This window comes from Pseudophryne corroboree, chromosome 4 (assembly GCF_028390025.1).
Source record: "Pseudophryne corroboree isolate aPseCor3 chromosome 4, aPseCor3.hap2, whole genome shotgun sequence".
NCBI classification, from domain to species: Eukaryota; Metazoa; Chordata; class Amphibia; order Anura; family Myobatrachidae; genus Pseudophryne; species Pseudophryne corroboree.
In genome coordinates, this window is record NC_086447.1 from 49211373 (window position 1) to 49225282 (window position 13910).

General features: G+C 48.1%; 1 protein-coding gene across 1 annotated transcript in view; it reads right to left on the reverse strand.

Annotated features, from left to right (window-relative positions):
* Positions 1 to 2652: 2652 nt before the first annotated feature.
* LOC134910829 (L-gulonolactone oxidase-like) overlaps positions 2653 to 13910 on the reverse strand; it is a 161596-nt gene continuing 150338 nt past the window's right edge. Inside the window, exons 9-11 of the mRNA XM_063919213.1 lie at positions 11139 to 11303; positions 5709 to 5799; positions 2653 to 4170 (exon numbers count right to left, since the gene is read on the reverse strand). Of these exons, the coding sequence (XP_063775283.1) occupies positions 4042 to 4170; positions 5709 to 5799; positions 11139 to 11303 (385 nt within the window). The 3' untranslated portion in view covers positions 2653 to 4041. The remainder of the gene's footprint in view (positions 4171 to 5708; positions 5800 to 11138; positions 11304 to 13910) is intronic.

Genomic DNA, 13910 nt, shown 5'->3' on the forward strand with positions numbered 1-13910 from the left:
TCCCCAGGTCCGATGGACCGACCCCACTAACTCCTTCCCTTTATACGGCAATACTTCCATGTGCCGTATGGGATCTGTATCACCTGACCACTGTCGTGTCCATGACATCTTCTGGGTGATATGGACAACGTACTTATCTTGATGCCAGAGAGCAAATATCCCTCTGTGCATCTCACGTACATATATATAGAATGCATCCTATTAAATGCTCTATATGAATAAAATATTTTCAGTCAGGGAATCCGACCAAGCCAACCCAGCACTGCATCTCCAGGCTGATGGCGATCGCTGGTCGCAGTATAACCACCGTATGTGTGTATATACTTTTTAGGATATCTTTCCAGCTTCCTATCAGCTGGCTCCTTGAGGGCGGCCGTATCTGGAGACGGTAACGCCACTTGATAAGCGTGTGAGCGCCTTATCACCCTAAGGGGTGTTTCCCAACGCGCCCTAATTTCTGGCGGGAAAGGGTATAACGCCAATATTTGCTATCGGGGTAACCCCACGCATCATCACACACTTCATTTTATTTTATCTGATTCAGGAAAAACTACAGGTAGTTTTTTCACTCCCACATAATACCCTTTTTTGTGGTACTTGTAGTATCAGAAATATGCAACACCTCCTTCATTGCCCTTAACGTGTGGCCCTAATGAGAAATACGTTTGTTTATTCACCGTCGACACTGGATTCAGTGTCCGTGTCTGTGTCTGTGTCGACCGACTGAGGTAAATGGGCGTTTTTAACGCCCCTGACGGTGTTTCTGAGACGCCTGGACCGGTACTAATAGTTTGTCGGCCGTCTCACGTCGTCAACCGACCTTGCAGCGTGTTGACATTCTCACGTAATTCCCTAAATAAGCCATCCATTCCGGTGTCGACTCCCTAGAGAGTGACATCACCATTACAGGCAATTTCTCCGCCTCCTCACCAACATCGTCCTCATACATGTCGACACACACGTACCGACACACAGCACACACACCGGGAATGCTCTGACAGAGGACAGGACCCACACTAGCCCTTTGGGGAGACAGAGGGAGAGTTTGCCAGCACACACCAAAACGCTATAATTATATAGGGACAACCTTATATAAGTGTTTTCCCTTATAGCATCTTTATATATATCTCAATATCGCCAAAATCAGTGCCCCCCCTCTCTGTTTTAACCCTGTTTCTGTAGTGCAGTGCAGGGGAGAGCCTGGGAGCCTTCTCTCCAGGCTTTCTGTGAGAGAAAATGGCGCTGTGTGCTGAGGAGATAGGCCCCGCCCCTTTTTCGGCGGGCTCGTCTCCCGCTATTTAGTGAATCTTGGCAGGGGTTAAATATCTCCATATAGCCTCTGGGGGCTATATGTGAGGTATTTTTCGCCAAAAAAGGTTTTCATTTGCCTCCCAGGGCGCCCCCCTCCCAGCGCCCTGCACCCTCAGTGACTGCCGTGTGAAGTGTGCTGAGAGGAAAATGGCGCACAGCTGCAGTGCTGTGCGCTACCTTTAGAAGACTGCAGGAGTCTTCAGCCGCCGATTCTGGACCTCTTCTTACTTCAGCATCTGCAAGGGGGCCGGCGGCGCGGCTCCGGTGACCATCCAGGCTGTACCTGTGATCGTCCCTCTGGAGCTGATGTCCAGTAGCCAAGAAGCCAATCCATCCTGCACGCAGGTGAGTTCACTCCTTCTCCCCTAAGTCCCTCGTTGCAGTGATCCTGTTGCCAGCAGGACTCACTGTAAAATAAAAAACCTAAGCTAAACTTTCTCTAAGCAGCTCTTTAGGAGAGCCACCTAGATTGCACCCTTCTCGGCCGGGCACAAAAATCTAACTGGAGTCTGGAGGAGGGTCATAGGGGGAGGAGCCAGTGCACACCACCTGATCGGAAAGCTTTACTTTTTGTGCCCTGTCTCCTGCGGAGCCGCTATTCCCCATGGTCCTTTCAGGAACCCCAGCATCCACAAGGACGATAGAGAAAACACATTACAGAGACACACAGTTGTTAGTTGATGTTTTGTCACGGACGATGATGGAGATGCTGTCTGCCCAGTTCCTGCATGATTTTACAGAGAGAGAGTGATATGGAGGGATGAATTTATATGAGAAAGCTATGGTAATTGTATCGCTGGCCTGTAACTGTATGTATTAACTGCATACTGTATAAATTGTAACCATGTAACTATATGTATACTGTACATTGTGATATACTGAATATATATCCTTTTAATAACAAATATATACATCAATGAGCTTTGGAACTCAGATAATGTGTGGGTGTATTGTTTTCTCTTGTGGGATGCAGTGTTTTGCGATGTATAGCGCACATTCATGGCACATGGTAATAAGAGGTGCAGGCGTTTACAATATATATTAGAGCGGGCATTTTAAATATATGTTAGAAAGCAATTTGGTATTTACAGTCCGTATACAGGTGAATATCTGCATCAAGGTCCCTGCGCGTAACCTGTGCAGTTGTGGCTGACTTGTGTAGTACAACAATACTAAATTTGAAGCAGGAGCTAATAAAAATAAACTAGTCTACAAAAAAAAAACCTTCAAAAAGGTAAATGGAAATGGAGAAGAAACTCATAAATATTTATTTCCAGCACATAAAGAGGACATAACGTTGAGCACATTTTTGAAAAGAAAACAAAAAATAAAACCAGAAAACTTTTCCTATGTAATATGTGCCCATAACACATGTTTAACAATAAATGTTGATTTAAAGTATTTGTATTTGTGATAATATTGCTGATAAATCTACTGACAAAAACGCTTAACCCAGGTATGTTTATTTTGAAATAAAAATATCACTTTAAATTAAAGCAGAGTTATCAGCAGTTCCAGGTATGAGAATCGTATTGTCTCCAGTGACTGCGTCTCTTAGTCGGTGCGGTGACAGCAGGAGAGGAAACAGGAAGTGACACAGAGACCCATCACTGCGCTCTTCCTCCTGACATTGGACATGTAATAATGGAGGATGAGAGGAGCAGGTAGTACTGCGGTGACAGCAGGAGGAAGCCGAGAGTGACACAGAAACCCGTCACTGCGCACATCCTCCTGACATTGGACATGTAATAATGGAGGTTGGGAGGAGCAGGTAGTACTGCGGTGACAGCAGGAGGAAGTAGAGAGTGACACACAGACCCGTCACTGCGCTCTTCCTCCTGACACTGGACATGTAATAATGGAGGGTGAGAGGAGCAGGTAGTACTGCGGTGACAACAGGAGGAAGTAGAGAGTGACACAGAGATCCGTCACTGCGCTCTTGCTCCTGACACTGGACATGTAATAATGGAGGTTGGGAGGAGCAGGTAGTACTGCGGTGACAGCAGGAGGAAGCAGAGAGTGACACAGAGACCAGTCACTGCGCTCTTCCTCCTGACACTGGTCATGTAATAATGGAGGATGAGAGGAACAGGTAGTACTGCAGTGACAGCAGGAGGAAGCAGAGAGTGACACAGAGACCCGTCACTGCGCTCTTCCTCCTGACACTGGTCATGTAATAATGGAGGTTGGGAGGAGCAGGTAGTACTGCGGTGACAGCAGGAGGAAGCAGAGAGTGACACAGAGACCCGTCACTGCGCTCTTCCTCCTGACATTGGACATGTAATAATGGAGGGTGGGAGGAGCAGGTAGTACTGCTGGGAGAGCAGCAGGAGGAAGCAGAGAGTGACACAAAGACCCTCCTGACACTGGACATGTAATAATGGAGGTTGGGAGGAGCAGGTAGTACTGCGGTGACAGCAGGAGGAAGCAGAGAGTGACACAGAGACCCGTCACTGCCCTCTTCCTCCTGACACTGGACATGTAATAATGGAGGATGAGAGGAGCAGGTAGTACTGCAATGAATCTCACTGGGCACAGTAGGGAAGACAGTCCATACGTCTGTGAAAAATTCTGTCAAATTCCAGCTATATTTGATATGTGGGCTGGAAAGTTCTGTGAGTGAAACCTCAGGAAGGGTCACTCATCTCTCATCAGATGTTGATCGGTTCTGTGGCGGAATGTGCAGATTTAGTAGAAGACATTTTGTTGACTGCGAGGGTTTTTTTCTTCTTAGTAGAAGACTTTCTCCAGATACGTGTTCAGGAACATGCCCGTCGGGTCAAGTTTCTCTCTGATGCTGTTGAATTTGGCAAATCCTGGGTACATCTTCTCAAAATCCTTCCGAGTACATGTGTGAGCCTGGGACACAAAGGGAGAACAAGATAATACCATAGATTTAGCAATCTGAAAATCTGAAGAACCCTTTGTAATATTCTAATTCAGGGGAGTCTCACACAGAGTGGATGTAGGTGTGGTTGGCCACGGACCCTGATTTACTGCCTGATGTTACATCAACTTCCACAACCCTCTGTCCATTTTACAAGACCTTGCAATGAGAACACTACACCACCACTGATCTATCCAATGGGGCTTTCTCTGATGCGGTCGCCTGCCTAGCGCAGAATGGATCTCCTCCTGCTTGTCCGGCAGTGATGTAGCGTTCTTTGACCGCCAACATTGTACGCCGATTTTGTGTCCCAAAATAAAGTGATAAAGTGGAGACTGATAAAGAGTGATAACGCAACGGCCAATCAGCTTCCAATCGTCATCTTTCAAACACATCCTGTAACATGACAGTTAGGAAGCTGATTGGCTGGTGCGTTATCACTCTTTATCAGTCTCCACTTTATCACTTTTTAAAGCTTAATACATTTGGGCCCCAGAATGCTGTGAGAATCACAATACTGTGTGAATGGGGAGCAACAAAAGTGCAAAGAGGTTCACTCTGAGCACAATAGATCTTACCAGCTGCATCAGGGGGAGATCATCAGTTACCCCCTGAGACAATGGGACAGGGCCACACTTGCCATCTGGCACTTCTGGAAAATGCTGGAAGGGGCGACGCCCATATGGGCCGGTCTGGCCACACAGAGAATGGAGCTGGCCGAGCAGCGCAGCCTCCCAGTGCTCTGTTTGGCCACCCGGCATACATATAGGTGGGGTCATGCCCCTGTAACTCGTGGCATGATCCCGTGAGTCGTGGATGCACCCCCTTCAGCCATGGCCATCTCAGCCGTGGCCTCTCACCCTTGTCGTGCGCGTGTGTGCAGTGCGTCCCTGCCCTGGGGGGCTGTAATATCATGGAGAGGGGGATGTAGTGCCACTTCGGGGGGATTTATGGCCACTGAGGAAAGGGAGGGTGAGGTAATGTTGCATTACACATCCCCAGAGTGGTGCTAGACACCCCCTAGCTGTTTTTCCCCCCCTAAAATAGTTAAATAAGTTCTAAAAATAGATGTTCTTCTAATTATTGTTACATCCCTGGTGGTAAAGTCACAGGATTACTATAAAAAGCGAGCACAGTACATTGGGGCAGATGTATTAACCTGGAGAAGTGATAAAGCAGTGATAAGTGCAAGGTGATACCGCACCAGCCAGTCATTACAGATTTGATAAATGACAGTTAGGAGCTGATTGGCTGGTGCGTTAACACCTTCCACTTATCACTGCTTTATCACTTCTCCAGGCTTAATACATCTGCACCATTGTCGGAAGAGATGCAGCTCCTGGCGTCCACTTCTGTCTGCTTTCCCTAACCCTGCTCTGGAATTTGGGATTCACACTGTGTTGGGAGTGTTTTATTGCTGTCACTGAACACATCTGATGCTTCATTTATCCCCTGCGTAGGCTTAGCAGACACTTTATATCAGAGATACAAACCCAAGAGTCATTATTACCTTAGCCCAGTGAGGCCTTCCTCCAACGCGTTTCATAATCTTCTCATACTCCGACCAGTAATCCTTGTGTTCCACGTCTTTTCCATATGGCCTAAGCAGAGAGAAATCAGAGTATATTATACAAGGCCACCTAGATTTCTAACTAGAGGAAAATCATATTGTGCATATATCTACATACTGTATATGCGTGATCATTCCAAGTTGATCGCTAGCTGCATTTGTTCGCAGCGCAGCGATCAGGCTAAAAATTGGCTGGTCTGCGCATGCGTATGCGGCATAATGCGCACACGCGACGTACGGGCACAACGAGTTATGTCGTTTTGCACAGGTTCTAGCGATGCAATTCAGTCGCACTGCTGGCCGCAGAGTGATTGACAGGAAGTGGGCGTTTCTGGGTGTCAACTGACCGTTTTCAGGGAGTGTTCGGAAAATGCAGGCGTGCCAGGGAAAACGCAGGCGTGGCTGGGCGAATGCTGGGCGTGTTTGTGACGTCAAATCCGTAACTGAATAGTCTGAAGTGATCGCAAGCGCTGAGTAGGTTTTGAGCTACTCTAAAACTGCACAAAAAAACTTTGCAGCCGCTCTGCGATCCTTTCGTTCGCACTTCTGCTAAGCTAAAATACACTCCCAGTGGGCGGCGGCATAGCGTTTGCACGACTGCTAAAAACTGCTAGCGAACAAACAACTCTGAATGACCCCCATAGTCAGTACAAAGTTTGTGGCACTCACGGGACTTGGAAACATCCAAAAGTTAAATCTGCATCCTAGCAGTGCACTCCATGATGAATGATAAATCGTCACCGCACCATGGAGTGCACTGCTAGGATGCAGGTTTAATTTATGGATGTTCCCAAGTCCCGTGAGTACCACAATATATGTACTGACTAACTCTATTCATTGGAGGCACTGGGGCGAATGCCTTTCCCTGGAAAACTTGGAGTCCCGGTCACCAACCTGTATGTATATATTATTTTATTTTTTATTTTTTCCTGAATTCTTTTATTTTTTTCAAAACGCCCAGACTGCCAGGAAAGGGGTATGGGTCATTAGGTCAACCACTATTAGACGACATGTACTAGGTCAACAGGGTCATTAGGTTGACATGGAAAAAAGTCGACATGAGTTGTTTTTTACTTTTTTGGTGTCGTTTTCTCCGTAATGTGATGGGGAACCCCAATTAATGCACCGTGTCCTCTCGCATGGCTCGCTTCGCTCTCCATGCTTCGGGCAAGGTGTCTCGCTCCGCTACCGCTGCGCTCGGCACAAGTTACTATTCACAATCATAGTCCACGTGGATCGTAAAGTATGAAAAAGTTCAAAAAATGGGGAAAAAATTTGAAAAACTCATGTCGACCTTTTTCCATGACCTAGTGCATGTCGACCTAATGACCGTAAGGCCAGTAATGTATTAGATTACAGATTGGTAAATGACGTCTCTCCAGCTGGAGAGTCACAGGCCTAGATAGCTGGAGAGTCACAGGCCTAGATAGCTGGAGAGTCACAGGCCTAGCTAGCTGGAGAGTCACAGGCCTAGATAGCTGGAGAGTCACAGGCCTAGATAGCTGGAGAGTCACAGGCCTAGATAGCTGGAGAGTCACAGGCCTTGATAGCTGGAGAGTCACAGGCCTAGATAGCTGGAGAGTCACAGGCCTAGATAGCTGGAGAGTCACAGGCCTAGATAGCTGGAGAGTCACAGGCCTAGATAGCTGGAGAGTCACAGGCCTAGATAGCTGGAGAGTCACAGGCCTAGATAGCTGGAGAGTCACAGGCCTTGATAGCTGGAGAGTCACAGGCCTAGATAGCTGGAGAGTCACAGGCCTAGATAGCTGGAGAGTCACAGGCCTAGATAGCTGGAGAGTCACAGGCCTAGATAGCTGGAGAGTCACAGGCCTAGATAGCTGGAGAGTCACAGGCCTAGATAGCTGGAGAGTCACAGGCCTAGATAGCTGGAGAGTCACAGGCCTTGATAGCTGGAGAGTCACAGGCCTAGATAGCTGGAGAGTCACAGGCCTAGATAGCTGGAGAGTCACAGGCCTAGATAGCTGGAGAGTCACAGGCCTAGATAGCTATAGCTGGAGAGTCACAGGCCTAGATAGCTGGAGAGTCACAGGCCTAGATAGCTGGAGAGTCACAGGCCTAGATAGCTGGAGAGTCACAGGCCTAGATAGCTGGAGAGTCACAGGCCTAGATAGCTGGAGAGTCACAGGCCTTGATAGCTGGAGAGTCACAGGCCTAGATAGCTGGAGAGTCACAGGCCTAGATAGCTGGAGAGTCACAGGCCTAGATAGCTGGAGAGTCACAGGCCTAGATAGCTGGAGAGTCACAGGCCTAGATGAAGATCACAGTAGTTAGACGATAAAAGCAGCGGCATGGGTGTGACGTGTTCACTGGGCCTCATACCAAAATGTGCATGTCCATCCACTCCAGAGCCCCTGCTGCGTGTGAGCATATAGAGGGCCCCAGGCTAGCTGAATTGTCTGTTCCCGGGGTAGGGGCGACGCGTTTTGCCGAATAAATAATTATTCTCATTTAGGAGATCATGCAGTGTTGGATATTAGAATTGTGTGCTGTAAATATTCCGCACTGCCGCAGTATATAGGTGTGGGCATCCTCCTACTCCTGGAGAGACAGAACGGGGCTATCATAAGATGAGCACAGTAGGGATGCCTCTATTTAAGTGTAATATGCCCCATGGGAATGCCACCTAATGAGACACTTCCTCAGATACGGCTTCTGATTGGTTGCCTTCATACTGATAATACAGATGGAGCCCTGCTTATCTATCCCTTTAAATGGATTAATTGAGTCAGGGCAGTCGGACTTAATCCCCTGCTGTAATGACTTAATCCCCTGATGTATTGTTCTCTCTGTATTGTATTGCAGCTGAGAACAATAGATGAAAGGCTTATGCTAATAAACCTTGGTGCACCTAGGTGCAGCAGAGAAGAATGAGCGTGGCTTCCATTCATGTCACGGCTACAATATGACAAGTCACGTTCGTACAGTATATTAACATTTTTCATCTGTTTTTTACACTTGGACTGATGCAGGATAGAAGATTCCTAATGGATTCGTTAAGCAGTAATGGATGGATGTGCAGGTGTCTGTATTCCATTACATTTTATATGGAAACTGAGACTTCCCGCTTGGGATTCACGCACTGAACATACTGGGGGGAATCCAAATGTTTGAAAAGTAATTTTTTCCTGTCTATTAGATAGGAAAAAACAGACACCCAACTGACTTTTCAAACAATTGATTCTCCCCCCCCCCCCCCCCCCCCCCACAGTATGTAAGTCGGCAGTGTTTGTGGCAGAATTGTTACGCTTATTGTCATGATCCAGGCTATTTTAAGTAGGAATAGGCCTGTTAATAAATAGTGTGATATCAATGTAGGTAATATCAGGATATCCCAGTGACGTATCAATGGATGTGATGCCAATGCATCTGGGTTATATCGAAATGGGCATGATTGATACATTAATCTGAATAATACAAATTTCAATGTACCATTGCATAATACCAGTCAAATGTCTTTGCATGCTAAATGGTAGAGACTTAATTGGTCTGCTTGTATAGAGCTGTTTACTGTACAGAGGTGTCAGATACCCTTTGATGTAGGGAACCAGAGATGGCTTGGAGAATGCTTTTAAGTACTTGGGGGGAATCCCTCAGAGATGCTTTGGCCAGCAGGGTGTGACTGGCCTTCCTGGGATCCAGTTGTAAAAAAAGGCCTCATACTACAGCTGTAAAGGCAAGCCATAAAATATGAGAAAACCAGACCAACTCTCTAAGCATCAAACAAGCAATGGAAAGATAGGGCCATCCAGCCTGCTCTTATTTATAAGCTACATCACAGTAGAAGCGAGGGCTCACTTCACTGTGGCTTGGGAAGGGTTAACAAACTCTTCAGAAGGAGGGGGGCCTGTGAGTGAGCAGCAGCAGGTAGTTAAATATGAGGAACACAGGCTGGAAGGTGTTCGTCCCGCATGAGGCTATCAAAGGATACAAATGTTCCATAAGTCATCAACGGGAGGCCTCATCCCATAACTATTGAATCCAAAGATACTGGATTGGTTTGTTTTGTTTATTTCCCTATTTTTTTTATTTTATTTGAAACTGTATATTCTTGTAACTTTCTTTTTTCTGTAAGAATAAGCGTTAAAGTTTTTACTTGGATTAAAAATTCTTAATCTTATTTCTGGAATTTGTGTTTTCCAAACCCAAAGCCTCGAGAGGTCAGGTTACCTAATTTTTAAGTACTAATAACTTTGTGTGTGGGTGAGAGCAGAAGCTCGCCCTGGGCGTGGTTCCTCAAAGTTGCTTAGCCTGCCAGGGGCACCGACTGGTACTTCTGCTGGTGGAAGTTATCGCGTGGATTTACCACACACGCTGAGGTAATCAGTATGGTGTCACGGGCAGCGTTCTCAGATTGGCGTATCTAGAGAATCGCCGTGCCAGGATCATGACACTTATGTCCAGGACACAAAATAGATAATAAAGGTGAGCTATGCACTGAGCTCCATAGGGTCACAGTGTCCTACATGGCGTTTTTACGTGATTATTGCCTTTTTGTTTACTATGTAATATGTAAAATAAAACATGGATTCTCTTCTGTCACTCCACTTGTGCTCTCTCTATAAGCTATGGTCTCTCTATCCGCAGCCTCCTCAGAACCTCACAACAGGAAAGCAGGAGAGGTGCAAGGTACAAAGGTAAATTGCACAGCCTAAGCTGGCAAAGGCACTAGAAACCAGTGACAGGTTCTACTTCACCAACGACAGGACCCCTCTTTCACTTACACCCTAAAGATAAAAGATTCTAAATTATCTCGGTGGCATAGACGTCCAGGAACACACACTGATTGCACCATATGCTGCGGCCAAGTAGTACAAAAACACCCTGAGCCCGAAAGTTACCAACAAAACATGGAAACAGATATAATAAACTCTCCTCTCACCTATTTCATTTAATTATCTCTTATCAGCTGTATCTACGTTTTATCATACTCTCTTTGGTCTCTGCATACTGTGGCTGATGCCATATTGAGCACAATCCGGATACCTGACACAGCAGTTACCATAGCATCCTACCGGCTGTGATGTACCCACATGCATCAAGCTCTAGAAAGTTGCCTATACTGTGGAAGCGTATGGGCTTCTCATGGCAAGACTCCCCGCTAAGGGAGGACCTAAAGCAGTGGCGGAGTACCAAATAGACAGACTAGGTACCAGCCTATGGGCCCCGTGCTTTTTAGGGGCCCGAGACATCGGATCAAAATAATATTTATTTGAGCTTTGATTTTGAACTTTATACCAAAAAATCACCAAGCATTGAGGATAACAGATCCCAAACCTGTATTGTCTAATGAATATCCCCCGCCTGCCCCCGCCCAGCTATTAAACAGCCCATCTGGCAGCACGCTCTCACCTGTACATAATGATGTTCATGTAGCAGCTGTTTCTCTGGTAACAGGGACTCAGCAGAATGTCGTCACCGCGGGCAAAGCGGACTTCTACGGGGAAATGGGCCACCACGTGCGGATTCCTCTCCAGCCAGGCCTTCAGCTGTGTCAGGGCATGCTTCGTCTTCTCTCTAGTGATGGGAAACAGTTACTGGGATCCCTGGGGTTACACGCTGGTAACGGACAGAGCTGACGCTCTATCACATCTACCACGGTCACACTTGGTACACGGTGGTCCTTAAAACAGTAAGGCATAGCTTCAATTAGCCGTGGCTTGTGTAACAGCGACTTCTTCTCCCGGGGACAGTGCCTGAAGCCATTCTATAACATCCACCCACGAGCAGCCCCCAGGCAGCAGCTAATGCTGATCTCTGCTAATTCAATTTTAGGGTGGGTCTTAGCCGTAGTTATCACCCGGCATGTGGTTCTGCTCTAGTCCCTCCTCTGTGCATATCTACCAAAAGTCCTGATTTTTGGCACCAGGAACTGGCATGGGATAGTAGGCAGAAAAGCGTAGCCTATTATGCGTGTGGTTTGGGGAAGCGTTTTGATGGATCAGAGGTGTGGACTAATCTCTCCAGATTTTCCAGTGAGGAATATCAGTAGGTACAGTATGTCCCTGTACATGCAGCGCATGTCTGTAAGCACGGCTGCAAGCAAAGGTTTAAGGAGAAATGCAGGGCTACTGTGACATGTGGATAATAGAAGTCACCCCTGTGCTTTTATACCGTATCGCAGGTATAACATTTTTCTTTTTAGTAATATTGCATAAACGGTGACAGGATGTAGTCAGGTTCCCAGGGGTCAGCATCCTGAAGGTCACAATACAGATGAATCCCGACGGGATTAGGCTGCGGGAGGGGACAGTTACCGTAGTGTTAAACTGCAGGAAAGAAGGTTTAGACTGCAGGGGGGAGGGTTACGGTTAGGCTGCGAGAGGGGTGGGTTATGGTTAGGTTGCGGGATGGGTTGGTTAGGGTTAGGCTGCGGGAGGGGTGGGCTAGGGTTTGGTTGCGGGATGGGTTGGTTAGGGTTATGCTGCGGGAGAGGCGGGTTAGGATTCAGGAGGGGTGGGTTAGAGTTAGGCTGTGGCAGGGTTAGGCTGTGGTAGGGCAAGTTAGGGTTATTCTGTGGAAGGGATGGTTAGGGTTAGGCTGTCAGAGGAGAGGGTTAGGCTGTGAAAGGGGTGGGGTAGGCTGTGGGTAGGAATGGTAGGGTTAGGCTGCGGGAGGGGTGGGCTAGGGTTTGGTTGTGGGATGGGTTGCTTAGGGTTAGGCTGCGGGAGAGGTGGGTTAGGCTGCGGGAGGGGTGGGCTAGGGTTTGGTTTTCGGGATGGGTTGGTTAGGGTTAGGCTGCGGGAGAGGCTGGTTAGGCTGCAGGAGGGGTGGGTTAGAGTTAGGCTGTGGCAGGGTTATGCTGTGGGAGGGGAGGTTAGGGTTATTTTGAGGAATGGATGGTTAGGGTTAGGCTGTGAGAGGAGAGGGTTAGGCTGTAAGAGGGGTGGGTTAGGCTGTGGGAAGGGAGGATAGGGTTAGGCTGCGGGAGGGGTGAGTTAGGGTTAGGATGTGAGAGGATACAGTTAGGGTTAGGCTGCGGGAGGGGTGGGTTATGGTTAGGTTGCTGAATGGGTTGGTTAGAGTTAGGCTGTGGGAGAGGTGGGTTAGGCTGCAGGAGGGGTGGGTTAGGGTTAGGCTACGGGAGAGGTGGGTTAGGTTGTGAGAGGAGAGGGTTAGGCTGTGAGAGGGGTGGGTTAGGCTGCGGGAGGGGTGGGTTAGGTTGTGAGAGGAGAGGGTTAGGCTGTGAGGGGTGGGTTAGGCTGCGGGAAGGGTGGGTAGGGTTAGGCTGCGGGAGGGGTGGGTTAGGCTGCAGGACGGGTGAGTTAAGGTTATGATGTGAGAGGAGACAGTTAGGGTTAGGCTGTGGGAGGGGTGGGTTATGGTTAGGTTGCGGGATGGGTTGGTTAGGGTTAGGCTGCGGGGGAGGTGGGTTAGGCAGCAGGAGGGGTGGTTTAGGGTTTGGTTGTGGGAGGGGTGGGTTAAGGATAGGCTACGGGAGAGGTGGGTTAGGTTGTGAGAGGAGAGGGTTAGGTTGTGAGAGGGGTGGGTTAGGCTGCGGGAAGGGAGGGTAGGGTTAGGCTGCGGGAGGGGTGGGTTAGGGTTATGATGTGAAAGGAGACAGTTAGGGTTAGGCTGCGGGAGAGGTGGGGTATGGTTAGGTTGTGGGATGGGTTGGTTAGGGTTAGGCTGCGGGAGAGGCAGGTTTAGGCTGTGGGAGGGGAGATTAGGGTTATTCTGCGGAAGGGAGGGTTAGGGTTAGGCTGTGAGAGGGGTAGGTTAGGCTGCGGGAGGGGTGGGTTAGGGTTTGGTTGCAGGAGGGGTGGGTTAGGGTTAGGCTGCAGGAGTGGTGGGTTAGGCTGTGGGGGGGTTAGTGTTAGGCTGCAGGAGTGGTGGGTTAGGCTGTGGGAGGGGGGTTAGGGCTAGGCTGCAGGAGTGGTGGGTTAGGGTTAGAATAATCACCATATTTTGTTGAGATTGTGACCATTGGGATTCTGCTGCCAATACTATGATCGTCGGGATGGTAACTGCCGGGATATCGTACCCAACCCACGGTAACCAGCGTCACTAGAAGCAGTCATTAACGTTTTCACATTTTTTCTTTCTGAAGAACGACAGTGTGTTCCAGCAAATACTATACACACTGAACGTCACTTGTGAGTTATTCTATAGACACATCCAAAT